Below are 27,354 nucleotides of genomic sequence, written 5' to 3'. Positions count from 1 at the left end.
ACGATACTCAACTCTTCCTCTCCTTTCCTCCCTCAGATATCCATGTCTCTGAGCGGATCTAGGCCTGTCTGTCCGACATCTCCGCCTGGATGACGACCAACCACCTCAAACTGAACCTAAGCAAAACAGAATTTCTTCACCTGCCGGCCAAATCCTCCCCGCTGACCGAACTTTCCATCACAGTGGAGAATATTGCCGCGTCCTTGGTGTAGTCCTTGACGATCAGCTGAACTTCTCTGCTCACATCGCTGCAAGAACCTTCAGATTCCTCCTGAGCTAGGTCAGAAGGATCCGCCCCTTCCTGACAAAAGAAGCCACTCAACTCATTGTCCAATCAACAGTCATGTCTCACCTCGACTACTGCAATGCACTGCTCGCTGGTCTACCGACCACAGCCACCAAGCCTCTTAAACTCATTCAGAATGCAGCCGCACGCCTGATCTCCAACCTACCAAAGTCAGCCCATGTTACCCCACTTCTTAGGGACCTGCACTGGCTCCCCATCGCCGCAAGAATCCGCTTCAAGGTCCCCACCTGGTACAGTATATCACACAGCGAAGGGAACGGTCTCTTCCTACACACCCTCAAGACCCCTCCACTCTACATCTTCTGACCGCCTCAGACCCACTCCTATCCGAGTTCTGGGAGAGTCATCAAAGAGAAGCTGCCTATTCTCTGTCCTAGCTCCACAATGGTGGAAGGAACTTCCCACAACAGTTAGGACAGCCGAAACTCAACCAATCATTCGCTGTCAACTAAAAAGACACTTCAATAAAAAAAAAATTTTAAACACTAACCTTCTTACCGTCTTCTACTATCATGCACTCTTACTACTATACTAATAGTCTCTACTACTATGCACTCAACACTGCAGCACCCAAGTTTCATCACGGTTTGATGAACATTGTTACTCAGTTGAAAGAGTTGTACCCTTCCTGCTGACTTGCCGTACAGAACTTGTAAGTCGCGTCGGATAGAAAAATCTGCTAAATCAATAAATGTACCTGTAAATGTAAGATAAGGGAGAGGTTTATGAACAACTCTTGAGGTGATAATGATGTCGACTTGCAACTTTGCAGGTTGGCCAAAAAGTGACTGCACCCAATAAAATGCCAACGTGTGTTCTAGCATCAACCCTTTGTAGACATTAAAGTTCTGTGGCTGCTGCTCTACATCCATCTCCACCTCCTTTCCTCCTCCACCCAGGCCAGACCCAGTAATGTGGACCAAGGACGGAGGAGAGCTTCCTGACATGGAGAGGATGGTTGTAGAGGGACGGGATCTCACGTTCACAGCCCTCAACAAGACAGACAATGGAACGTATCGCTGTGAAGCCAGCAACCACCTGGGAACCAGCAGTGCTGAATACATCCTCTACGTCTACGGTGAGTTCAGACTCTATGTTTAGTTTGCACATGCAGTGTTATAATTTTTACTTAACAGTCGTGCCTAAATATATTGAAATTGTACTTCAGATTTTTATTTTTTTTATTTTCCAATGTCTTACCTCCCTCAATGTCTACAACTGCATAGAAATTTGCCATTTTCTATTGAACGTGTTTGTGAATGTTGGAAGGAAGAAAACTACACATACCATATTTAAAGGATAACTCCACTATTTTGGGAAATTAGCTTATTTAACATCTTCCCTGGAGTTAGACAAGAAGATGCATACCTTTTTTGTCTCTGTGCGTGCATTTTAGCTTTGGGAATAGATGCTCCGTTAGCATAGCTTAGCTTCATCACTGGAAGTGAGGCAGGACAGTAGCCTTACAGTGCCTTACAGTGTATTACAAGGTCTGACATTGACCAAACTTGATATGCATAACCTTGGTGGGCTCTAGGTCAACTCCTGAAAAGGGGGTCAATGTCAGACTTTGCAATCAAAAGTTAGGGGGCTAATAACCCTTGCCATAATTTCAGTGCGCCCCTAACTTTTGATTGCAAGGTCTCAAGTTCAAGTTCTTTAATAGTTGTCATACAGAAGTACAGAATACTTCCATACAAAATGCTTCTTACTGTTACGCTCCAGAGACTGTGCTAGACAAGATAGTATCAAATAACATAATAACATAATATAGCATGAATTTAGAAGAAGAAAAATGAGGTCACAGTGTTCGGTATAGACATATGTACAATGTTCTGAGTTACCATATAATATACAATACACAATACTATGCAGTGTACTAATGTACAGTACTATCTAGTGCAAAGCAGAAATGGGATGAGGTACAATTTTAGGTACAATTTACAGTAAGGTGTACGAGTTGTAGTGCAATCCTTCATCCATAAATATAAAGTGTGGGAAGTGGGTGCTACAGTGTGTTTGTTTAAAGTGGGTGTGTGCTATAAAGTGTGTGGAGTGGGTGCTACAGTGTGTTTGTTTAAAGTGAGTGTGTGCGTGTGGATGTGTGTGCTATGTGCGTTTGGTGGTTGTTGTTGTGTAGTGTTCATTCATTGTTCGTTTAGCAGCCTGATGGCCTGGGGATAGAAGCTTCTTCTGAGTCTTTCTGTGCTCGCCTTGAGACTCCGGTATCGCTTGCCTGACCGCAGCAGTTCAAAGAGGCAGTTGTTCGGGTGACTGGAGTCTTTAATGATTCTCTTAGCCTTGCCCTTGCAACGCTTGTAGTAAATGTTCTGGAGGGTGGGGAGCCCCCCTCCAATTGTGCGTTCGGCTGAACGTGTCACTCTTTGTAGTCTGCTTCGGTCTTGTGCAGTGCTATTCCCAAACTAGGAGGTGATGTTGCCGGTCAAGATGCTCTCTATTGTACATGAGTAGAAGTTCTTAAGGATCTTCTGGCTGACTTGGAACTTCCTTAGGCGCCTGAGGAAGTAGAGGCGTTGTCGTGCCTTCTTCACAACACTGTCAATGTGTGTGGTCCATGTCAAGTCCTCGGATATGTAGGCTCCGAGGTACTTAAAGCTGTTGACTCTCTCAACCGGTGCCCCGTCGATGCTGAGGGGGCTGTAGTCCTTGACCCCTGACCTCCTGAAGTCCACAATCATCTCCTTTGTTTTGCTGACGTTCAGGGAGAGGCTGTTTTCCTGGCACCATCCCGCCAGGACCTTGACCTCTTCCAGGTAGGCCCTCTCGTCGTTGGCAGAGATCAGGCCCACCACCACTGTGTCGTCAGCAAATTTGATGATTGTATTGCTACTCCGCTGAGCCACACAGTCGTGTGTGTACAGGGAGTAGAGGAGGGGACTCAGAACACAGCCCTGGGGGGCCCCTATGTTGAGGGTGATGGATGAGGAGGTGCAGTTGCCTGCTCTCACCACCTGGGGTCTGCCAGTCAGGAAGTCCAAGACCCACTGGCAGAGGTCATAGCCCAAGCCCAGGTCCCTGAGCTTGGCTATGAGTATGGAGGGGACTATGGTATTGAATGCCGAGCTGTAGTCGATGAATAGCATTCTCACATAGTTCCCCTGCCTCTTGTCCAGGTGTGATGCTGCTGTGTGCAGCACATGGGCTATGGCGTCCTCCGTGGACCTGTTGGGGCGGTATGCAAATTGCAGGGGGTCCATGTTGATGGGGAGGGAGGAGCAGATGTAGCCCTTTACTAGCTTCTCAAAGCACTTCATGGCTATGGAGGTGAGAGCTACAGGGCGGTAGTCGTTGAGGCAAGCAGGCTTGGATTTTTTGGGTACAGGGATAATAGTGGACTTCTTCAGGCAGGTGGGGATGACAGCCTGTTCTAAGGACAGGTTAAATATGTCAGTGAATACTGGGGCCAGTTGGTCGGCACAGACTTTTAGGACGCGGCCGGGGATGCCGTCCGGACCTGCTGCCTTCCTGATATTCACTTTTTTTTTTTTTTTTTTTTTTTTTTTATTATTGCAAAACAAATTTTTTTTAAAATTCAGTACTCAACACACAATGCATAATGAAACTTTCAGTAAAGGTGGTTAAAATATATGCAAGTACAGAAACAGGATAAAACAAAAATAGTCTATAATAACATTTTAACCGTATACAGTGTATATCCAGCGAAATTACAATTATATAAATGTTAGTATATAATATACCCCTAATACCTATTTTCTAAAACCCTACACACATATGCTCCAGCTCAAACCCCCCCCTCCCGGACCCCCTCTTGGATAGTACCTCCATTATCCCTCACTCCTAACCAGACACTACCATTATAAGCTAGCTTTTATTCTCTCCACCACTTCTAACCACATTGACATATTGGATTCATTGAGCCCCAGAATTCTTGCTGTAGATATTTCTTGATATATCACATCGAGATATGTAAGAAACCACACTTTTCGGCACATTTTTTCCGGTTGAAACCAACGTGATGCGATCAGTTTTTTAGCTACTGTGATACCCGATAAAACCAATCTTTTTAGTTGTGGATTCACTGCAAACTCAAAAACATCATTCAATAGTAATACCGCGGGGTGTACAGGTATATTCCAAAATACGAGTATTGATAATTGTTGGGACACATCTTTCCAGAATGCCTTAACTGGTGGGCAGTCCCAATACATGTGCATAAATGTTCCTTCGTCCCCATTTGTACATTGGGAGCATTTGGAGTCTTGTATAAGCCCCATTTTGCACAGCCTTATAGGAGTCAAGTATGTCCTGTGAATATAGTTCAGATTGATTTGTTGATGATCCGGGTTCCTTGATGTAAGTCGGACATTTGCCCAGGCTCCTTGCCAATCAAAGTCATATTCCAGGTCTGGTATATCCCTCCTCCAGACAGTGTCTAGTTGAAGGGTTTCATACGAGGACGTTAGTAATTGATAATAAAAACCTGATACAAAACCTCCCAATGTATCTCTTTCATAGAAAAATTTGTGGTATCTGTGGTGTTCAATTGGTATGAGTAATGGAACACCGTGAGATCTCATACAAAGTCGTAACTGTATGTAAAAAAGCCATGTGGACTCGGTGAGGTTAAATTTTATGCATATTTCGACATAACTACAGAGGCCCTTGTTATTAAAAATATCCCCTAATGAGTGTATGCCTTTCTCTTCCCATATAGGGAATCTTATAGGACGTTTTCCCATTAAGAGTGCATTGTTATTGAATATGGGAGTGTGATTATGCCATTCTTGAGGGTTAGGATATTTCTTTTGTGTTTCCCGCCATGTTCTGATTGCATGGGTAATTATTGGGCCAAATTCTCGCTCACAATGCTTGATTGAAAGTTTAGTGTGTGCTATGTCTTTCAGTCTCTGTGGGGCTACTATGTTTTCTTCTAATTCTCTCCAAGATACCAAAGCCTGGGGGTCAAACCATATCTTCAATGGTCTTAATGTGAAGGCCTTAAAATATTGTAAAAAATCTGGGACTGCCATGCCACCGTCTGCTTTATTTCTCTGTGCGGTGGATCTTTTTATGCAAGGTGGTTTGTTATTCCAAATAAATTTGTATGTGGAGGTTTGTAATATTTTCCAGTAGCCCTCTGGAGGGGGTAACGGAAGCATTGAGCTGAAGAAATTGATTCTTGGTAATACATCCATCTTAACTATTGATACCCTTGCCTGTACTGAGTTTTTAAGTTTTGCCCACCTGTCCAGGTCGTCTTTGATTTTGTTCTGTATTTTTGTGTAATTGTGCTTCACCGTTTGTCTTATGGTGGGAAATATTTCCACACCCAAGCATCTGAAATGTTTGACCATGGGTATCGCACCTGGGAGGGATGTGTCTTTTTTTGCACTGGTGTTAAGAGGAAGAAAAGCCGACTTAGGCCAATTTATTTTAAATCCCGATAAATCACAAGTTCTCTATCAACTTGAGTATATGCGGCAATGTGTTGTTGGGGTTTTGCATGAACAATATTACGTCGTCCGCATATAAACTAATTTTATGATGTGTGCCCTTGATTACTATTGGTTCTATGTGTTGGGATTGTCTTATAAATTGTGCTAAAGGTTCTAATGATAGATCGAATAGTCCGGGACTAAGAGGGCAACCCTGTCTGGCTGAGCGTGATACCGGAAAGATATCGGAGATGAATGTGCCTGTTGTAATCCTGGCCGATGGGTCCTTGTATAGTACTTTAATCATATCAATGAATCCTTTTCCTAACCCCATCCTTTCTAATACTGCCCATAGAAACGACCATTCCAACCTGTCAAATGCTTTCATAGCATCCAGGGATAGTATCGCCTTAGGTGTGGTGTCCTCTTTGTCTGCATCTAGTACGTGCAGTATTCGCCTTATGTTATCATTGATCAGGCGACCTTTTATGAAGCCTGTTTGGTCCGGATGAACTAAAGACGTCATATGCTTTTGCAATCTGATGGTTAATATCTTAGAGTACAGTTTGACATCGGTTCCGAGGAGGCTTAAAGGACGGTAACTACCGCACTCAGTGGGGTCTTTGTCTTTTTTGTGAAGAACTGAAATGAGTGCGATATTTTGGTGTTTATGGAAGCTTCCCTCTTTGACTGAGTATAAGATCATATTTAGTAATAAGGGTCCAAATATGTCCCAGCAAGAAATGTACATTTCTGATGGGATACCGTCAATTCCCGGAGCCTTGCCGTTTTTCATTCCGGATATGGCCTTCTTGAGTTCTTCTAATGTGATCGGTACTTCTAACTGTTTAGCGTCGTCCTCCGTAAGTTTAGGGAGAGTAATTTGATTAAGATATGTGTCTAATTTGTCTTGATCAAAGGTCGTTTCTGAATTATATAAATCGGAGTAGAATTCTTTGAATGTATCGTTTATTATTTTGGGTTCTGTTACTAGAGCTTGTTGTTTCCTAATGGCAGTTATATCTGCAAATTTTGCATTAATTCTTAGTCGCATGGCTAATAGGTGACTAGGTTTAGAGCCTTGGAAGTACTGCTGTTGTCTTGTGCTGCGTATTTGCATATCCGATTTTTGTCTGTATATTGCTTTGATCTCTGTCTTTAGAATGTTAACTTGGTTTTCTAGTCTAGTAGAGTTGTTGTATTTTAAAGAATTAAAAAGCGTTGAGTAAAGCGTTTCCATTTCAGACAGCTTTGTGTTTTGATTTTTGCGCAATATGGAGGAAAATCTATCCGTGAAATCCTTGATCATAGTCTTTACCGACATCCATAATATTCTGGGATCTTGCACCGAGTTAGCATTATCCCGTAGGAATACTGTGAGAGCTTCTTTAATTTGTGTAATGAATTCCTTGTTGTTAAGCAGCATAGAATTAAAACGCCATCTTGGGGCCCGGGAAGATAGTGTACCAAATGTTGCTTTCAGGATTAAGTAGCAGTGATCTGATAGCGCATTGGGTGTCATTTCCACTTCATATTTATCAAATATTCTCGGGGATGCAAAGACGTAATCAATTCTGGATAGTGTGTTGTGTCTCGCCGAACGACAGGAGTACTTGCGGGTCATGGGGTTAAGTGAACGCCATAAATCAGTTACCCCTGTTGATTTCGACCAATCTTTTAATGCTTTAGATGAATTTTTTTGTTCGCTGGAAAAGGTAAGGTAAGTTTTGTCCATCCTTGGGTTCCAAATGGCATTAAAATCTGCACCTATTATATATGAGTACTCGGGATGGTTTAACATTTCTCCGGTTAGTGAAGTGAAGAAACCCACTTCGTACAAATTTGGGGCATATACCGCTGCCAATGCAATTTTCCTGTTATTGTGTATAATCCTAGCTATAGTTATGCGCCCCTCAGCATCCGACCATACCCCTTTCAATTCGATATTTAATTTGCGTCTGACGACTATGGCTACCCCTCTAGTTCTCGTAACAAAAGAAGAGTGACTAATATTATGGTATATGTTATCCGCTAACGTATTTATGTCTTCCTCTAAGATGTGCGTTTCGCTTAATAGAGCCACGTCCACATGTTCTTTTTTCATCAGTGTGAGCACGCTTTTGCGTTTGTGTTGTTTGTTTATCCCACCGGTGTTCCATACCATTATATTCAAACTAGCCATAATCTATGCATGTTTTTGTGTAGTTTTTGGTAATGCTTCTGGAGTGTGAAGCTACAATAGATGTACATCCAATTAATGAGGTCCCGTTGAGAGCTGAGCTTAAAAACATATATATATACAAATAAAAATCCCCTATTTTCCCCTCACCCAGAAAGTCGTACAGGCCTGTGTTCCAAGAACACATCCTCCGCGATTGACTTTCTCCCATGGTCCACCGGATTGCCCAAACTGAGCATTGTAATCTTAATCTTCCTATGCTAATTGCCATAGGATCTAACATTTCCATTCTATTGTAATAGAATGTCGCTTTTGGTCTTGCACCTTCCCTTACTGTAATGAAGTATTGTGATAAATGACAAAAAAATTAAATAAAAAATAAAAAAAGAGAATAAACTTTCATCGACATATTCATTTGAACCCTCTACTAACGTGTGGGAAAAAAGGAAAAAAGGAAAAGATTGTAGAGCAATATTGACACCTTAATGTGAAGAACATTGGAAAAGAACAATGTAAGTTAAAATATATTTAAAAAATATAGAGTAATGAGAAGAAAAAATTAAATAAAATAAAAATCAAAGGAAAGATATAGATAAGGAATGAGAGATAGAATAATTATCAACGTGGAGAAGCCACTAGAACCGAATTAACAGATTAGATAAAATAGAAAAGCAGCGCCTTTTAGAGCTTCAATGTGCCTTCAATGGAGTGATTACTTAAATTGTTAGAATAACCTTGTAGTGTTCATACGTTTAGGTGTGGTTAATTTTTTAAGTATTATTAAGGACTGATTGAACTTCATTTAATTTATTATCTGCTATGTGTATACACACCGGATGTTTATTGTTAGATTTGTAGGCTTCGTTGTCATGGTGCCTTATATTCTAGAAGGTTGTAGAGTATACTAGTGCCTAGACTATTTTATGTTCCAGAATGATCTAAGAGACCCAGGGCATTTGAGCGATAAACCCAGAATATTCCAGATAGATCTTTTTGCAATGATATGTATTTGTCTCCTCAGAGACCAGAGACTGAAATTATAATGTATTATGAATCGTATTATACACAGTACACATTGTTATAGACGGCTTGCATATCGTCTGCTACCTTGATGAACACAATAAAGTCATTCTAACACTGGTATACATTGAGAAAGAGGCTTATCTGTTTCCGGCATTTTCGTCCTGCCTTGGGTTATTTGCTCCATTTCGATTCAGAAAATCCTCAGCTTCAATAGGTGTGTATACACCTGACCTGCGGCCGTCACTGCCCAAGAATGATAACAGCGCCGGGTATGATAGCCTTGGCTTGTAACCGGCTTTGAACAGCTTTTGCATCACCTCCTTGTATGGTAGACGTCGGATGATGGCATCTTTGCTCAAATCTTCGTAGATAAATATTGGTTTATCACCATAAATCAGATTCCCACGTTGGTTGCGAGCAAATTTGATGATGTCATCCCTTGTTGTAGTCTTCCGCAGAGTGACAATGGTGACTCTTGGCCCGTTGATTCTTTGCCCCCGAGAACCGATTCTGTAAACTTGGTCCACTTCTGGCACTGTGTTTGGATCGATGTTACCCAAAATCTTTGATAACACTGTTGGAAAGTTGGGATCTTCGCAGTTTACTGCTTCATCAAGCCCTACAATGCGGATGTTATTCCGCCTGTGGTAGCGTTGGGTTTCTAGTAGCCTCTCCGTCGCTTCGTTTTTAAGCCCTTGTATTTCCCTCCGGTATTCTTCTTTCACACTTTCCATCTCTTTTCCCATCTCTGTCATGCCACCTTCGTTCGCCTTGACTGCCCATGTAATTTCTGTCACCGTATTCTCCACTGTCGTGATTCGCATGGACTGTAAAGCGACCGCTCTCATAACCTCTTCGAATTTAGTATCGATGTGTTCAACGTGTGCTTTGAAAGCGACCATCTGTTCTTTTATCAGGATAGTCAGAGAGTTGAAGTCGGGTTGTGTAATTGAACTGCTTGTGTCAGTTGATGTTATTGGAGCAGTGAGGGATCCGATGGATGTTTTTGCTATTATCTTCTCAAAATCGCCTGCTTTATCCTTCACGGAACTTTTTTCTGATGTTCCTGTTATGTTGTCATCTATTGTCTCCCTCTCGGGGCCAGTTGTCCTTGGTCCCTGTGTATTCTCCTCTATATTCCCCGCGTCGGGGCTTGTCTCCAACGGATCTGCCACAGCGTCGCCTGTCATTTTCTTTGAACGTGTTTCAATCGGCGCCGTTAGAATTGCTGTGTCTTGTTTCCTTCCACCCTTTTTCTTATCCTTATCCATGTTGTCTTTTGGTATAGTTAGTAGAGGGTCTTATCAATACATACGATGTGGTCTAATCTCTTTTGGTATTGTCCAAATAAGGTTTTTAAACGAAATTAACGATAACGGGAGCGGAGCTGTAACCAATTGCGTGCGCTACATATTGCAGCTAAACCGGATATTCACTTTTTTAAAGGTCCGCCTCACCTCATGCTCTGTTACCCTGAACACTGCGCCTCCATCAGCAGCCGACCCCCCCCCCCCCCCCCATTGCCGAGGCTTGTGAGCTGGTGTTGTTATTACCAGCATCAAACCTCGCATAGAAGGTATTGAGGTCATTTGCTAAGGAGATGTCACTGTTCAGTTTGAGGGAGGCGCCTTTGTAGTCTGTCATCGTTTTGAGCCCCTGCCACATAGCTCTAGAGTCAGCTTGTTCAAACTGGAGTTCAATTTTATCCCTGTAGCGCCGTTTGGCCTCTGACACTGTCCTCCTTACGTTGTATCGCGCCACCTTGTGGTCATTCATGTTGCCTGCCACTAGGCCGTCGTTGTATGCTTTGGTGCGCTCTCTCAGAGCTTCACGGACGGTTTTGTCTACCCAGGGTTTTTGATTTGGGTAAACTTTCATTTTGGTAGTGGAGATTGTTTCTTTCACCCTAGTACAAACATAGTCCAGCACTGTTTCCGTGTAGACATTAATGTTATCTGTGTCGCGGAACACATTCCAGTCTGTGTAGTGAAACACTGACCGGAGCGTCTCCTCTGACGTCAAATCCCATTTCTGCACCTCTCGCGAGACTACAGGAGTACTTTTAATTCTCTGTTTGTACTTTGGTGAAAGAAAGATGGACGCGTGATCTGATTTACCAAAGCCACTATCAGAATGAGCCTTGTAGCCACCTTTAAATTGCGTGTAACAGTGATCTAGGATGTTACCGCCTCTGGTGTTGCAAGTCACATGCTGATAGAAGTCAGGCAATACCTTTCTCAGATTGGCGCTATTGAAATCTCCCAGCACTAAAATGGCAGCGTTAACATTCGCCACTTGTATTCTATTTACCTCGTCGTGGAGTCTGGAGAGCGCAACCTTGTTGCTGGCTTGCGGTGGAATATACACTCCGATCAGGACGATCGCCGTTAACTCCCTCGGGAGGAAGAAAGGACGACACTTGATGGTTATATATTCCAGTTCTGGGGAGCAGTGGTTGGATAATTCCTTCACGTTAGTTGGATCGCTCCAATTTTTGTTAAACATGAAGGCAATACCTCCTCCACGTTGTTTACCGGACTCTGCTGATGTCCGATCCTTGCGATGGATAAAGAAGTGATCTGCCGGTTGAATCGCGTGGTCTGACATTGACCCCCTTTTCAGGAGTTGACCTAGAGCCCACCAAGGTCATGCATATCAAGTTTGGTCAATGTCAGACCTTGCAATACACTGTAAGGCACTGTAAGGCTACTGTCCTGCCTCACTTCCAGTGATGAAGCTAAGCTATGCTAACGGAGCATCTATTCCCAAAGCTAAAATGCACGCACAGAGACAAAAAAGGTATGCATCTTCTTGTCTAACTCCAGGGAAGATGTTAAATAAGCTAATTTCCCAAAATAGTGGAGTTATCCTTTAACAAGCTAACAGACACGATTATTTTTCACGAGTTCAACCCACACAATGACAATAGACACAAAGGATAGGTTTAACGGAATCCATAGAAAACAATAGTTTATTAGCAAAGATGCAACAGTCTGATGCAGGCGGATTGGGGAGGATACACATGGAGCCACTCGCTCCTGGGCAGGTGCGCTGGGTGGGGATTCGACGACGGAATTGAATGGGGAGCTTTCTCAAGAGTGCTCGTCCCGTTAGCCTACGTCCAGCCTCCCGGTGGCTTGGTGAGGATGCATGCAGAGCTGCATGCTCCTGGGCACCTGCACTCAGCACACACACACGCTATATGCATGAGATATGCCACACACAATATGGCATATCTATTGCTGCTGCATGATATCGCTGATCGCAGACTGAGGAGCTGGATCAGACGCTCAAACCCTGTGCCACCACACTTCTCCATTAAATCATCTGCGATGCCCAGAACCACCTGCTCTACGTGGTCTCACGCTTCCCAGAAGCTGCACATGACTCCTACATCTTACAGAGCAGATCTGTGGGTGTGCACCTCGAGCAAGGAGATGCTGGAGACTCATGGCTAATTGGTACGTATTGTATACGTGCGTAATGAATCGTTCCAGCAACAGTAGGCTTCTATTATTCGAATGACTTGTTTTATTAGGAGATCGCAGATATGCGCTGCCCCCTGGTTCTTGACCACACTCACCAACCCACAGACGGAGCAGGAGGTGGCCTTGAGAGCCAAGTGTGCAGTCGTTCCAAGCGCAGCATCTGACTGCTTTTTCTGGGTGGCCTTGTACCCGTATTGACACTACTAAATAGGATATCACGCTAAGATGTCATGTTCTACAGTATGACTTACTACTAATCACTGTACATATTAATACTACAACTCTACATGCATCTGATGACCACTATTACTCAGTACTATTTATATATTTTATACCCAGTTTACTCACTGTCCATTGTATATTACTATTGCACTTTACTCTTACCTTTGCACTCTGGTTAGATACCAAACTTATTTTTGTTGTATTGTACTTGTGCTGTATAATGACAATACATTTGAATCTAATCTGATCAGTTGCAAATTCCTTTCGCGTTGCCTGTGGACTCGGTCCTGTGCACACAGTCCTCACAAGGGTCAGCACAACTCAAAGTGCAATGCTTAGCCTCCTTATAAGGAGCTGGCGGGGTGTTTCTGTATGCAAATACAGGTGTACGAGAGCACACGTTGAGTTTAAGAGTGAGTGACGTTCTTCATTCAGCTGCGATAATTTTGGCTAGTTACAAGCACCTCTCCATGCATTCAGGTATCCGGAGGAGGACATCTGGGTCACGGCACCAAGATGTTGGATTTCAGGGTCATCAGCCAGTAATCACCTCATCACCTGTGGTTCCGTGAAGTTTCTGCGTTGTGTTTATCTCTTTCTCATCGTACTGACTGATACCCTCTCTCCCTCCCCGGTGATACATTCGTCTCAAAAGAATTAACGACACACTGGAAACAGGATACCTCTCCTGGATGTTGACGTTTATTTCCATAAACAAACAGTTCTGAAAGGTCTTTGACTGCTATTGAATTCATTATCTCTACCGTCTCTTGTTAGATTCTCGTGTTATCAACCAGTAATCACCTCGTCACCTGTGGCTCCGTGAAGTTTCTGCGTTGTGTTTATCTCTTTCTCATCGTACTGACTGATACCATATCTCCTTCCCCAGTGATACATTCGTCTCAAGAGAATTAACGACACACCGGAAACAGGAACGTTATGTTTATTCCCATAAACATACTCTGTACAAGATGGAAACCGTTCTGAAAAGTCTTAATTCATTATTCTAATGATCTCTCTCTATCAGCCCAGTGAGCTGTGGTGTTCCACAAGGAAGCATACTAGGACCGCTACTGTTCCTAATTTATGCAAATGACATGTCGTCAGCTTGTGACTGCAACTTGTTCTTGTTCGCGGACGACTCAGCCCTGCTGGTCTCTGACAAGAAGAAGTTACAGGTTGAAAAAACCCTCAGCTCGGAACTAGGCAGAATCTGCATATGGCTCGCTGATAACAAACTATCATTACACATGGGCAAAACAGAGTCCATTCTCTTCAGTTCAAATAACAAACTCGGCAAGACCGACGGCTTCTCAGTTACAGTGGGTGACAATATTGTCACAAGGAAAGATGAAATTACCTACCTGGGTTCCATCCTAGAGGCTAATCTTTCCTGTGACAAAATGGCATCCAATGTAATAAAAAAATGCAACCAACAAACTCGATTCTTGTACCGGATCTCCTCTCTGGTAAACAAGAATACCCTGAAGACTCTGGCAGGAGCACTCTTTCAAGGGTACTACGACTATGCTTGCACCTCATGGTACCAAAGCACCTCAAAGGCGCTAAAAACAAAATTACAAAAATCTCAAAACAAACTGGTCAGACTACTGCTTGACCTTACTCCTAGAACCCACCTCACCCCTGCCCACTTTGACAACCTAGGATGGCTTAGAGTAGACGACAGAGTACAGCAACTTGCAATGGGCCTGGTCTACAAGATACACTACACGACCAAGGTACCCATGTACATGTCAAAATACTTCCCAAAGGTCAGTGAATACCACGATCACAACACCAGAGGGAGCTCCACAAATCATGTTAAACCCAGATTCGGCTCAAACAAGGGACTAAACACGTTTCACAATTATGCCACATCAATGTGGAACGCCCTACCCAAAGATGTAAAGGAATGTGAATCACTACCCACTTTCAAAACCACTCTCAAAGAACACCTACGGGAGACTGCAATTCGAAACTGGCCCCTGTAAATTACCTAACCCAACCCGCTCCAATGTACAGTAAATTACCAAGTATGGTTTTGTCAATATTCCAATGTACAGTGTCCCCCCCCCCACCCACCCAACCCCACCCCACCTACCCAACCTCCGCCAATGTACAGTTTCTACGTCAAATGTATATACTCTCTTTTCTGGACTCTTTTTGTATCACAAACAGTACTGTATTTGCAAATCTGGTATGTCATAAATGTATAGATGTAGCAGTACTGTCTATCTGTATGTCATGTATGTCATATATGTCCTGATGAATTGAAAATGGGGGACCCTGATGTAAACAAGACAAAAGTCTTTCTCTGGTCTGCATCCCCTTAACACTTTAATCGCCGGAGACGCTGAAACACGTCTTTCCCCGCCATGCTCATTCTGCCGAAGACGCTGGACAGCGTCTTTGATATCAATATTTCAAAAATCTGTGATCGAAATCATATTTCTCCCCCGGAGACATGAGATGTACTGTTGAGCCCCTCTCAACTCTACAACGGTTCAAGAGCGCCATCTGGTGGCCGATCGGCGGATCGCCCAGGGCATAAACAGGAAGTGGAAGCTGGTGCTCATTTCAATTCGGTCCGATCACTCGCTAATAGTCCCAGGACTCGAGCTGATCACAACGGATAGTGATCCGTTACCAATAACTCTATAAACAACATGATTTGGACGTATATACTATTATACAACCTGGAAATGGATCGGATATTTCAACATCCCATAATAGAAAAAATTCTGTTCCACGCTCATCTCCCAACGGCGAGAGGAAGCTACGGTGAGTTTCAGCGTTATTTTTTAATGTCTTCGATACTAACTGCTCTAATGATCATATCACCCACACTAGATGAATGATATAACGTTGCCCACGGAATTATAAACTACCCCCCCCCCCCCCCCCATCCGGTCATCATCAGATCATACGTAGTAACTTCTAGAAGTACGTCCATTTGAAATTTTTTATCTCGCACAGATTCCTACCAAACTGTATTTGATCATCAATATAATGCATTTAGGGCTATAAATCAAGTTCTGGAGAAAGCTGCAGAAAACGATAAAAACATACTTATACTTTAGACCGTATTTTAGTATGAATATGTGAATGAAAAAGTATAACGTTGCTACACCCTGAACAATAGCTATAGGACGTTGAATGGGCCATAGTAATGTCAATTTAGCAATACAATTTAAAAAGTTATAGCCCTGCAAAGAAGGGGAACTTCTCTATGTTAAATAGGGCTGGTGAGGGATGGTAAATTATGAATTTAACCCCGGCGATCAAAGTGTTAACAATTGTGTGTGTACTGTATTGTACCCATTCTGCAATCTGTTAATAACGTTTTCAATCAATCAATCAATCAATCAAGGTTGTCGCGGCCTAGTGTTATCCAAAAGCCTTCCCTGTTAGCCGAAGCTAGCTCGTGGCAACCGGAGGGTGGGGGCTACGCGTCAGCTTCTCTTCCCCCACCCTCTAGCTCATGAGGTCTCTCTGTCTACGTGTCTACACTTCGTTTCTTAGTCTGAGTCTAACCAGAAGAACTCACAGCTATAACGTCCCTAGCAACCGGTGGCCATCCCCATAGCCACGGCCCTTCTCTCGTTACTAAGTGACACAACGCCATGGCAACGGCGCTCTTGTCACCTCTGACACACTTTAACGCCCTTTCTCTATCTCTCTCTGTTGTGGCTCTCTCTCTCTCTGATGACTGTTACTATAGCAACAGCGGCCGCTTGTCACCTATGACCCAAATCAAATGCTGCTATGATTCAAAAGGCTCTCTCTCTGCGATGATCTTGGCCTTATCTCTCTCACAGGGCCTGTCTGTGGCTCTCCTCCACCGCTCCTCATGATCTCTAAAGGCCCTGTCGGTGTTAATATAAATCCTGAGTGTCAGAGTAGATGTCTGCTGTCCTTTACAGATATCTACATTATGTACACATTGAAAAAACAGTGCTATTCTTTCAGTAGGTTTCCTTCTGAACATCCTCCTTCCTTACTTCTTACGAGGTAATTTACGAGGAAACTTAGTGAATGAGGTCCAATGTCCCCTACTGTTATCCTCCTTTAACCTCTTAACCTCTTAAGCCTGAGTGGTCCGGTACCGGACCGACAATGACATCACGCCATAAATCCATCTCTACAGAATGTATGAATTAATGTTGAATTTTTTTTTCAAATGTAGCCAAGAGTAAAGACCCTAACCCTGTCAAAACAGCAGTCAAAGTGTATATGTTCAGCACTACGTTTGTTTACCAATGGTTTTAAGTGTTATTAGTGAAATATGAGTTATAGAAATCTCAGGGCATGGAGTCGAAAAAAGGCGAGGATTGACGCAAGGATTTGGCGCAACCTAACTTGAGTGTAGTCTTTTGAGAGAAGAGACCCAGGGCTTTCGATGGGCTTTCGGATTTAAAATAACTAGGCTACACTTCGCCGCTCACGCCAGCCCCTGTCAATCATTGGACTTCTTTTTCAGTTTTTTTCCCCCTCTTTATTTTCAGGATCATATCTCACAGTGGGAACAAACCTGAACGTTATTGCCATAAATTAGAATGGAGTTAGTTTCTCTACCTTTCCGTGAACGTCTAGCAAAAAACGGCGTTGCAATCTGAGGAAAAATGGCGGATACATTTACATTATAAAAAAGTAACTGTACTTACAGTAGATTTCATTCACTGTTTTTGCTGCACGCCTGGTGATACTAAATCCAGATTGAACTCTGCCATTAGAAAGGGGAGATTTGGCCCGATCCATAGATGTGCGACTTGGCCATAATAAGTTCATTTATAGGCCTGATATTCAATTTTTTTCTTTCCCGCAGACAGTGGATGATCTCTGTGTATGTTGTGTAAGTGTGTAGAGAGAAGTGTAGTGTCTACACCAACAGTGTAGTGTCTACACCAACGACTTCCACTATCGGTCAGAGTCCTGCCACCTTCAGAAGTTTTCTGATGACTCTGCGATAGTGGGATGTATAAAGGACTGTGACGAGAGGGAATACCGGGAACTGGTAGTGGACTTTGTCACATGGTGCGATAAAAACCACCTGCAGCTAAATGTGGCGAAGACCAGGGAACTGGTTGTGGAGCTGGGGAGGAGGAGGAGTGCACCTGTGACCCCTGTTTCCATCAGGGGAGTCGATGTGGACATGGTTGAGGAGTACAAATACCTCGGTGTGCACATCGACAACAAACTGAACGGGTCAAAACACGCAGAGGCACTCTACAAGAAGGGCCAGAGCCCCATTCTTCGCTTCTCATGGAGACAGGGGCTGACACCCAGTTGATGGCTGAGCCTGGGTCTGTCCGTGAGAATGTTCCGTCGTCGCGTGGTTCCTACACCGCAGGTTGTGGGTGGGTGGAACCTGGTGTTACAGCTGTCACTAGTTTCAGTGGTCAGCAGGGGGACTCGGTGCCTCTTCTGTTGAAAGCTCAGCAGGGGTTACCCCAGCTTCGCCCTCGCCAGGTGGGGTGTCGCGCTGTTGCCTCCCACTCCCGTCAAACCGGCAGTGGTCTGCAAAGGAGAGGCTGGCGTGATTCGGGTGGTAGCAATATCACTGCAGGGCTTCGGCGTGTAGGAGTCCATGGGGTCCTCAGGCCTTGCGTGTCTGGCTGCGGAACGTCTCCTCAGCGTGTGCTAGAGGGGTGTTCAGGGGGTGAGTGTGTGTCCACAAGCTTGGTGACCGCTCCTCCCGTATCAAACCGGCCCTTTCTGTCGGGGTCCTCCCTTGGTTGCTTTGCACGACGGGGGGGACCGGGCCAATTATCTGCTGTTCCTTGCGGCCCAGCGTCAGTTGACGGCGGGGCCACTGTGGGATTATGTTCACATATGGCGACGGGAATGTCCCTTGAATCAGTGGATGAGGAGAACGTTAGAGGAGGGGCTGGTTTTGCAATTTGCGCAGCCCCACCCTCCGTTCTCAGGTTTGGTGCCGACCCTGTTGTCAGGGTCAGACGCAGTGACAGCCCTGGCCGACGAGATCCAATCTCTGTTGGCGAAGCAGGCCGTCGTTGTGGTCCCGAGAGAGGACGCAATGTCAGGCGTCTACTCCCCTTATTTTCTGGTGCCCAAGAGAACTGGGGGGGTCAGACCTATACTGAATCTGTCCGTGTTCAATCGGTTGATTGTAGCGAGACCGTTCAGGATGTTGACCGTCCGACTCCTTCTGCTTGCTGTCAGGAGGGGGGACTGGTTCACCTCCATAGACCTGAAGGATGCGCATTTTCCCTCCTCACAGGAAGTTCCTACGGTTCCTTTTTCAGGGCGTAGCGTACGAGTACCAGAGGATGCCGTTCGGTTATTCTCTGGCTCCCCGCACATTCACCAAGTGCGTGGCGGCTGCTCTGGGGCCTTTACGTCGTCGGGGGATACGGGTCCTGTTTTATCTCGACGACATTCTGCTTCTCAGCCGTTCGGAGGAGGTTGCCAGGTCTCATACTCGGCTGGTGGTGGAATTCCTCACCGACCTGGGTTTTGCTGTGAATTGGAAGAAGAGTACCCCTCTTCCCAGTCAACAGGTGGAGTACTTGGGCTTGACGTTGAGGTCGATGCCCATGCTTGCGACCCTCTCGGAGCAGCGTCGGAGGGTTCTCCGTCACGCGCTCGGGGGTTTCCGTCCGGGAGGGACGGTTACGGCGCGGCAGGTGATGCGCCTGCTAGGCCTTATGTCGGCGGCCCACACGGTGGTTCCTCTTGGCCTCCTTTTTATGAGGCGGATACAGAGGTGGTTTCTCTCTTTGAGAATAGATCCGGTGTGGGGCAAAGGGAGACGGTTGACGGTTCCTTTGTCGATATGGGGGGATCTCGCTTACTGGGGGAGGCTGGGTATCCTCTCCGCGGGGGTCGTCATGGGCGGCAGGGGCTCCCACGTCACGGTTTTCACCGACGCCTCTCTCACAGGTTGATTCAGATTCAGATTCCTTTATTGAGCCATTTGTGTAAACACATTGGTAATTGTTGCAGCAATACAGTGTATGCATTTTTTCTTTTTTCACAGTAAACAAACACCAACACAGACAAGAAACGAAACAGTGCAGTGGGGGATTAATCAATAAATAAAATACATATATATATATATAAAGTGAAGTGTGCAGAGATCCAGTACGGACTAGTGCAGTGCAGTCAATGTCATTTAGCCAGTGTCACTTGGGGGCAGAGGGGGGGGGGGGGGGGGGGGGGGTACCGAGGGGGGGGGGGGGGGGGGGCCTGAGGCATTGATCAGCCTGGCGGCTGAGGGGAAGAAGCTCAGTCTGTGTCGAGCTTTCACAGCCTTTGGGATCCTCAGCCTTCTCCCAGAGGGGAGCAGGGTGAAGAGGCTGTGACCGGGGTGGGATGGGTCGGCCATGATCTTTCTCGCCCTCTTCAGCGCCCTGGAGTCGTGCAGGGACCTGAGGGAGGGCAGGGGACAGCCGATCACCCTCTCCGCGGAGCGAATCACCCGCTGCAGCTTGGCAAGATCTTTTGCCGCTGCAGCAGGGAACCAGGAGATGATGGAGTGGGTGAGGATGGACTCAATGATGGCCGTGTAGAATTGGGCCATCATGGTCCTCGGCAGTTTATACTTCTTCAACTGCCGGAGGAAGAACATCCTCCCCTGGGCCTTCTTGAGCAGGCCCGTGATGTTAAGCTCCCACTTCAAATCCCGGGAGATGGTCATGCCGAGGAATCGGCATGACTCCACGGAGGTCACCTGAGTGCCTCCCAGTATGATGGGAGGGGGCAGGGCTGCTTTCTTCCTGAAATCCACTACCATCTCCACTGTCTTTTGAGCGTTGAGCTCCAGGTTGTTGCAGCTGCACCAGCTCTGCAGCCTCTCGATCTCCCTCCTGTAGGCCGACTCATCCCCCCTGGAGATGAGACCCACCAGGGTGGTGTCGTCAGCGAATTTCAGGAGTTTGACCGAGGGGTGTAGAGAGGCACAGCTGTTGGTGTACAGGGAGAACAGTAGTGGGGAAAGAACGCAGCCCTGCGGGGAACCGGTGCTGGTGGACCTAGAGCTGGAAATGCTCTTCCCCAGCCTCACCCGCTGAGACCTGTTGGACAGGAAGTCGGTAATCCACCTGCGAGTGGAGGCCGGCACCTGCAGCAGGGATAGCTGGTGCTCCAGGATGGGTGGAAGGATGGTGTTGAAGGCCGAGCTGAAGTCCACATACAAGATCCTGACATAGTTGCCCGCGTAGTCCAGATGTTCCAGCGTGTAGTGCAGAGCCATGTTCACAGCATCCTCTGTGGATCTGTTGGCTCTGTACGCGAACTGCAGCGGGTCCAGCACAGGATCTGTGATGAGCTTCAGGTGGGCCAGGACAAAGCGCTCCAGGACCTTCATGACCACAGAGGTCAGGGCGACAGGTCTGTAGTCATTAAGGCCCGTGACCTTGGCCTTCTTGGGGACGGGGATGATGGTTGAGGCCTTGAAGCATGCTGGGACGTGACACAGCTCCAGCGATGCATTAAAAATGGTGGTAAACACCGGTGCGAGCTGGTCAGCGCAGTGCTTCAGGGCAGAGGGGGAGACAGAGTCCGGGCCGGCCGCCTTCCGGGGATTCTGACTGGAAAACAGCCGTTTCACCTCTCTCACACTGACAGAGAGAGGGGGGGGGGGGGGATGTGTGGGGGGGGGGGGGGCCCACTGGGGTGGGGGGATGGAGGTTGTGACCGAGTGGGTGAAGGAAGAGGGCGGGGGGAACCTCTTTCTCAAACCTACAGTAAAAGGTTGGGGAGGGGCGTTGCGGTTCCATGTTGTGGGGGGCAGCTGGACGGGTCATGCCGACCCGGCTGTCCTGCATATCAATGTGTTGGAATTGAAGGCGGTTCTCCTGGTCCTCAAACGGCTCGGCCACCTGGTGGTGGGCAGAAACGTTTTGGTCAGGACGGACAATGTGACGGCGGCGGCGTATATCAACAGGCACGGTGGGACTCGTTCCGCCCGCCTGCTCGGGGTGGCGCGCGAGCTGTGGCTATGGGCATCCCGCAGGCTGCGCAGTCTGCGGGCGCTCCACGTTCCTGGTACGGAGAATGTGGCGGCGGATGTGATGTCTCGGGGCAGTCCTCGTCACGACGAGTGGGAACTCCGCCCCGACATAGTCAGACAGATTTGGGATCGGTTCGGGGTGGCATCAGTAGATCTGTTTGCGTGCCGACGTTCTCACAAGTGCCCCTTGTGGTTCTCGCTCAGGCGGGCGGATCGTCCCCCCTTGGGGGTGGATGCCTTCTCGACCTTTCCATGGCCGCCCGGGCTTCTGTACGCCTTCCCTCCTGTGCAGCTGTTGGGTCAGCTGTTGGAGCGGATACGGAGGGAGCGCAGGACGGTGATCCTGGTCGCGCCGGACCGGGGCACGTCGGTGTGGTTCCCGGTCTTAATCCAGCTTCTGATCGCTCCTCCTTGGGTCATTCCGTGGTCAGCGACGGCCCTCTCGCAGCACGACGGAGTGATTTTCCAGCCTCCGGTGTTGGGTCAACGCCTGGTGGTGTGGCTGGTGAGAGGGTGAGTCTGGTGAGGATGGATCCCGCGGTGGTTGGTACCATCCGGTGTGCGCTTGCTCCCTCCACTGTCGCGGTTTACGCGGGCAGGTGGCGTGCGTTCCAGGATTGGTGTAAGGGGGGGGGCTGGGACCCAGTCTCCTGTCCCCTGGATGCTGTTCTGGGTTATCTCCAGTCTCTTCTTGATAGGCTGTCGGCTTCGACAGTGAGGGTATATGCGGCTGCTATATCCTCCTGTCATGAGGGTTTTGAGGGGACTGCTTTGTTCAGCCACCCTCTTGTGAAGCGTTTCCTGCTTGGCGCTCGACGCGTTAAGCCGGTGCGACGCTCCTTGGCTCCGACTTGGGATCTTCAATTGGTCCTCGGTCGGTTGTCCTTGGCCCCGTTTGAGCCGCTCGAGCAGGCGCCGTTGGGACGGCTGTCTTTCAAGACCGCGTTCCTACTGGCTGTCACTTCCGCTAAGCGCGTGGGTGAGCTCTGTGCTCTCTCGGTACGTCCAGAGTGCCTGTCTTTTCGGACCGATTGCGGTGCCACTCTGCGACCTAATCCTGCGTTTGTGCCTAAGAATATCCGGAGTTCTTTCCGCTCCCGGGATATTGTGGTTCAGGCGTTTCGTCCTCCTCCTCACACTAGTGAGTTAGATGCGGGCCTTCACCTGTCATGTCCAGTCCGTGCTTTGGGGATTTACCTCAGCCGTACTCAGGACTTCAGGGTTTCCGACCAGCTTTTTGTCTGTTACGGTGGGGATCGTGCTGGTAAGGCACTGTCGACGCGGCGCCTGTCCCATTGGTTGTGCGAGGGTATTGCCCTCTGCTACACGTTGGCTGGGCGGGATCCCCCTGGGGGCGTCAGGGCGCACTCCACTCGTGGGGTGGCTGCCTCTGCCGCTCTCCTGGGTGGGGCCTCGGTGGAGGACATCTGTGCTGCGGCTTCTTGGTCCTCACCGGGTCCCTTTGTAAGGTTTTACCTCATGGACATGACCGGGGGTTCTGTCTCCCAGGCGGTTCTGGGGTCTGTGGCCTTTTCTGCTTCCCGTTCTTTGGTCGGGTAGCAGGAGTGTGTAGGTTGGGCCACAGTGTGTTGGGTCACACGTGGTTCCGCCTGTACGGTGTGTTCAAGGGGTTCTGGCTCTCTCTTGTTCGCATTCGGGTGGAGTTGACTGCGCCCCCCCTTCATTAGGAAGGATGGGGTGACAGGGCTCCCCGCACCCCTTGATGTGGGCTTACGGGTCCTCAGGGGGTACATCTGTCGGGTCTCGCGCCCGCTCTTCCCCATTATCTCGTAAGGCTCAGAGCGGGACGCGATAGCAAATACGGCACATAACGAAAGGTTATGTAGATAACCTAGTTATGTTAGTATTGGCTGAGCGTCCCGCTCTGCGCGCCCTGAGTTCCCTCTTGAGGGATCTTTTCCTGGGACGGGTTTTTGGCGAGGAAGGGTGTTTCATGACCAGGGTCATGGTTATATGGGTGGTGGCCACCATAGGGGCGGGGCCCCATACAGGTGGGGTGCATGTGTTTTTTATTCGTGGGAGATACAATATGTATCACAGAGTATCTCGTAAGGCTCAGAGCGGGACGCTCAGCCAATACTAACATAACTAGGTTATCTACATAACCTTTTGTTCTCTGGTCCGCTCAGTCGGTCAATAAACAGCTTGTCATCCATTGTGAAATCCCACATTACTGTTCATCTCACACAAAACTCTGTGTAGCTTCTTAGCGTCGATCTGGGCCCATAACCTGTTGTATATTTACCAGAGCTTGTTGCACCATACAGCAGTTACAAGCAGAGGTGGTATTTAGTGATCGTGCCATCCAGTGGTAAAAGTACTACAAGAGAAAGTCTGATCCGCTAATAGGGGTGGGAATCACCAGTTTCATCATGATACGATACGATATCGATTCTTTGGACAACGATACGATATTTGCCGATATCACAAAGTCTCTCACGATACAATACGATTAGATTAGATTCAGGTGCCTGCAATCGATATGAGATGATATCATATGCCCATTTAACACAATCGGTAACATTTAGACAACTAAAAAAAGGTAACAAAAATATCATTTGACATTTGTATTTTTGAGCTCTTCCAGACATTTAAAGGAAAATCAATCTATTGTTTTTAATACAAATAGACCTCCTGTTCACTGTAAAGTGCCACGTTTTGATATATTGAGCTTTAAACTTTAAGCTCCATTTTTGGAACTCAAAACTCAACTAAAACCCTCCCTACCTTCCTCTCCCAAACCGTTCCTACAACAATTTGTTGATGTTGCATGATCATGTATAGGCCTACATTTATTATGTATTATATTGTTTATGTTTAAATAACATTTAAACATCAAACTCCTCTGACCTCATCTGGTCTTTCCAAAGACGCGCGCACACACACAGAAAGGGAGAATGCTATGCTGTAACGTCTACACACACGGAGCTACTGCTGTTGTTCTTGGGCGGATATGAGACTCGCCACAGGATTTTCAAAATAAGAGTATCGATATGAATCGATCTTATTACATTGCATCGATCCGATTCGATCGTTGATAATACATCGATGTATCGATCTGGATCGATGTATCGTCCCACCCCTATCCGCTAATGAGTGGTAATTTATGTTAATACTTGGAGAAGTAAATAGTTGTCTGACAGCAGTGGAGGCAATAAAATATTATGTATGTACCTTGCATTCATGCAAATACTTGAATCCTTTCATGTCATGGGGCAACTTGATAATTGAGTGAGAAAACACTTGTTTAAAATACTTTGTTTGATTTGTAACCAGTTGTATACATGTAAATAAGCACAGCACTGGTGGCAATACAATATTTGAAACGATACATGTACCTTTCACTCACATGCAAATACTTGAATTAATATGAATGAATAATTTCATGCCATGGGGCAACTTGATAGAGTGATACAATTAATTTAGTTTATTATTAATTGAATTTATTGAGTGATAAAACACTTTAAAATACTTGTACAGCACTACAATGGCTGCTCTGCTTCTGGTCTCCAGTCCAGTGGCCTTGCTGGCTATTGGGCTTTTAGACGAATGTTATTCTTAGAACAATAGACCCGTTACTGATATTGGGAGTTATGCCTATAATTTACTATTTTGCTCTGACCTGGTGAATGACATACAATGGCTTTTAAACATGTTTTAGGTTTGTTAATAGTAGACAGCCCTTGGGTGAACAATTATTGTTGTAATTAGTAAAACTTTTGTAATGTCTATCAATATAATTACATTTTTATTTCTGTTTTAATTTTATTTATTCTATTTTATCTCTATTGTCTTGTCATTATTGCAATACGTTTCTGTCCTGTGATGTCTTATGTATTATTAGTATTGTGTTGTTGTGTCTTTCATGTGAAAAAAGAGACTTGTACAGCAGTGGTGCCAATAAAATATTTTCTATGAACCCCAATGGCTGAAGAGTTGTCTGATCTGCTATTGGTAAAATAATGTAACCTAATATACTTACCTTTATACCTTACCTGCTACACTTAGGCTACCTGTCTAGATAAACCCAACTTCCTTTATACTTACCGGTCATACGTAGTTATAATATATATTTTTTAAATGCATGTCAAAAACCTTTTTTATTTCCGTTTATTTTTTATATTTTATTTTTCATACTAGCTGCCCCCCCCCCCCCCCCCCCCCTGGGCCCCCTTGTTTAAAATTCCTAGAATCGCCACTGCTGTAGACCTCAGTATATTTTTACTGTATTTATTTACTGTATATTTTATTCCATTTTTTTTTATTCTATTTTATTCTACTCTTATCTTAGGCAATTTGATTTTTTGTTATTCTTATTCGTGACCTGTTCTGTCTAAATGTTTAATGTTGAGCAATTTGCAGTGTCGAATTTCCCTCGGGATAATACAATTATTTCTATTCTATTCTATTCTTTATTTTTTTTGTATTATCTTTTTCCCCCTTCTTTTCCGTTTTCTCCCATCCCAATGTTAGTCGTTATGCCAATTCCCACTCCCCTTCCTGGTCGTTGAATAAGAATGAATGAATGAATGAATGAATGATGAATGAATGAATGAATGAATGAATGAATGAAACTTTATTTAACAGATTGCAGAATGGGTACAATACAGTACGGCTCAATACATACAATTGTTAAGGGGATGCAGACCTGAGAAAGACGTTTGTCTTGTTTCCATCAGGGTCCCCCATTTTCAATTCATATAGACATATATGACATACATGACATACAGATAGTCAGTACTGCTACATCTATACATTTATGACATACCAGATTTGCAAATACAGTACTGTTTGTGATACAGAAGGAGTCAAGAAAAGGGAGTATATACATTTGACGTAGAAACTGTACATTGGAGGAGGTTGGGTGGGGGGGGTTGGGTACATTGGGATATTGACAACCATACTGGGTAATTTACATTGGAGGTGGTTGGGGGGGGCCGGGGGGCACACTGTATAAACAAGTAACACTGTACATTGGGGGGGGGGGGGGGGGGGAGACACTGTACAAACAAACACAATTGTACATTGAACTATTGACAAAACCATACTAGGTAAATGACTGTACATTGGAGGGGGTTGGGTTAGGATATTTACAGGGGCCAGTGTTGAATTGCAGTCTCCCGTAGGTGTCCCTTGAGAGAGGTTTTGAAAGTGGGTAGTGATCCACATTCCTTTACAGCTTTGGGTAGGGCGTTCCACATTGATGTGGCATAATTGCGAAACGTGTTTAGTCCCTTATTTGAGCCAAATCTGGGTTTAACATGATTTGTGGAGCTCCCTCTGGTGTTGTGATCGTGGTATTCACTGACCTTTGGGAAGTATTTTGACATGTACATGGGTACCTTGGTCGTGTAGTGTATCTTGTAGACCAGGCCCATTGCAAGTTGTTGTACTCTGTCGTCTACTCTAAGCCATCCTAGGTTGTCAAAGTGGGCAGGGGTGAGGTGGGTTCTAGGAGTAAGGTCAAGCAGTAGTCTGACCAGTTTGTTTTGAGATGTTTGTAATTTTGTTTTTAGCGCCTTTGAGGTGCTTTGGTACCATGAGGTGCAAGCATAGTCGTAGTACCCCTGAATGAGTGCTCCTGCCAGAGTCTTCAGGGTGTTCTTGTTTACCAGAGAGGAGATCCGGTACAAGAATCGAGTTCGTTGGTTGACTTTTTTTATTACATTGGATGCCATTTTGTCACAGGAGAGATTAGCCTCTAGGATGGAACCCAGGTAGGT

At 45.9% G+C, this 27,354-nt stretch overlaps 1 protein-coding gene across 1 annotated transcript in view; it reads left to right on the top strand.

Moving 5' to 3' along the window:
- The window catches only part of LOC311233144 (cell adhesion molecule 2-like), a 937,635-nt gene that overhangs the window by 852,800 nt on the left and 57,481 nt on the right, over window positions 1-27,354 (top strand). Inside the window, exon 7 of the mRNA XM_084320035.1 lies at window positions 1,207-1,385. Coding sequence (XP_084176161.1) covers window positions 1,207-1,385 — 179 coding nt within the window. The remainder of the gene's footprint in view (window positions 1-1,206; window positions 1,386-27,354) is intronic.

Source organism: Notolepis coatsorum (assembly GCF_963971535.1).
Source record: "Notolepis coatsorum genome assembly, chromosome: 8".
In the NCBI taxonomy this organism is placed as follows: domain Eukaryota; kingdom Metazoa; phylum Chordata; class Actinopteri; order Aulopiformes; family Paralepididae; genus Notolepis; species Notolepis coatsorum.
This window is presented reverse-complemented; position numbering and strand designations above follow the sequence as displayed.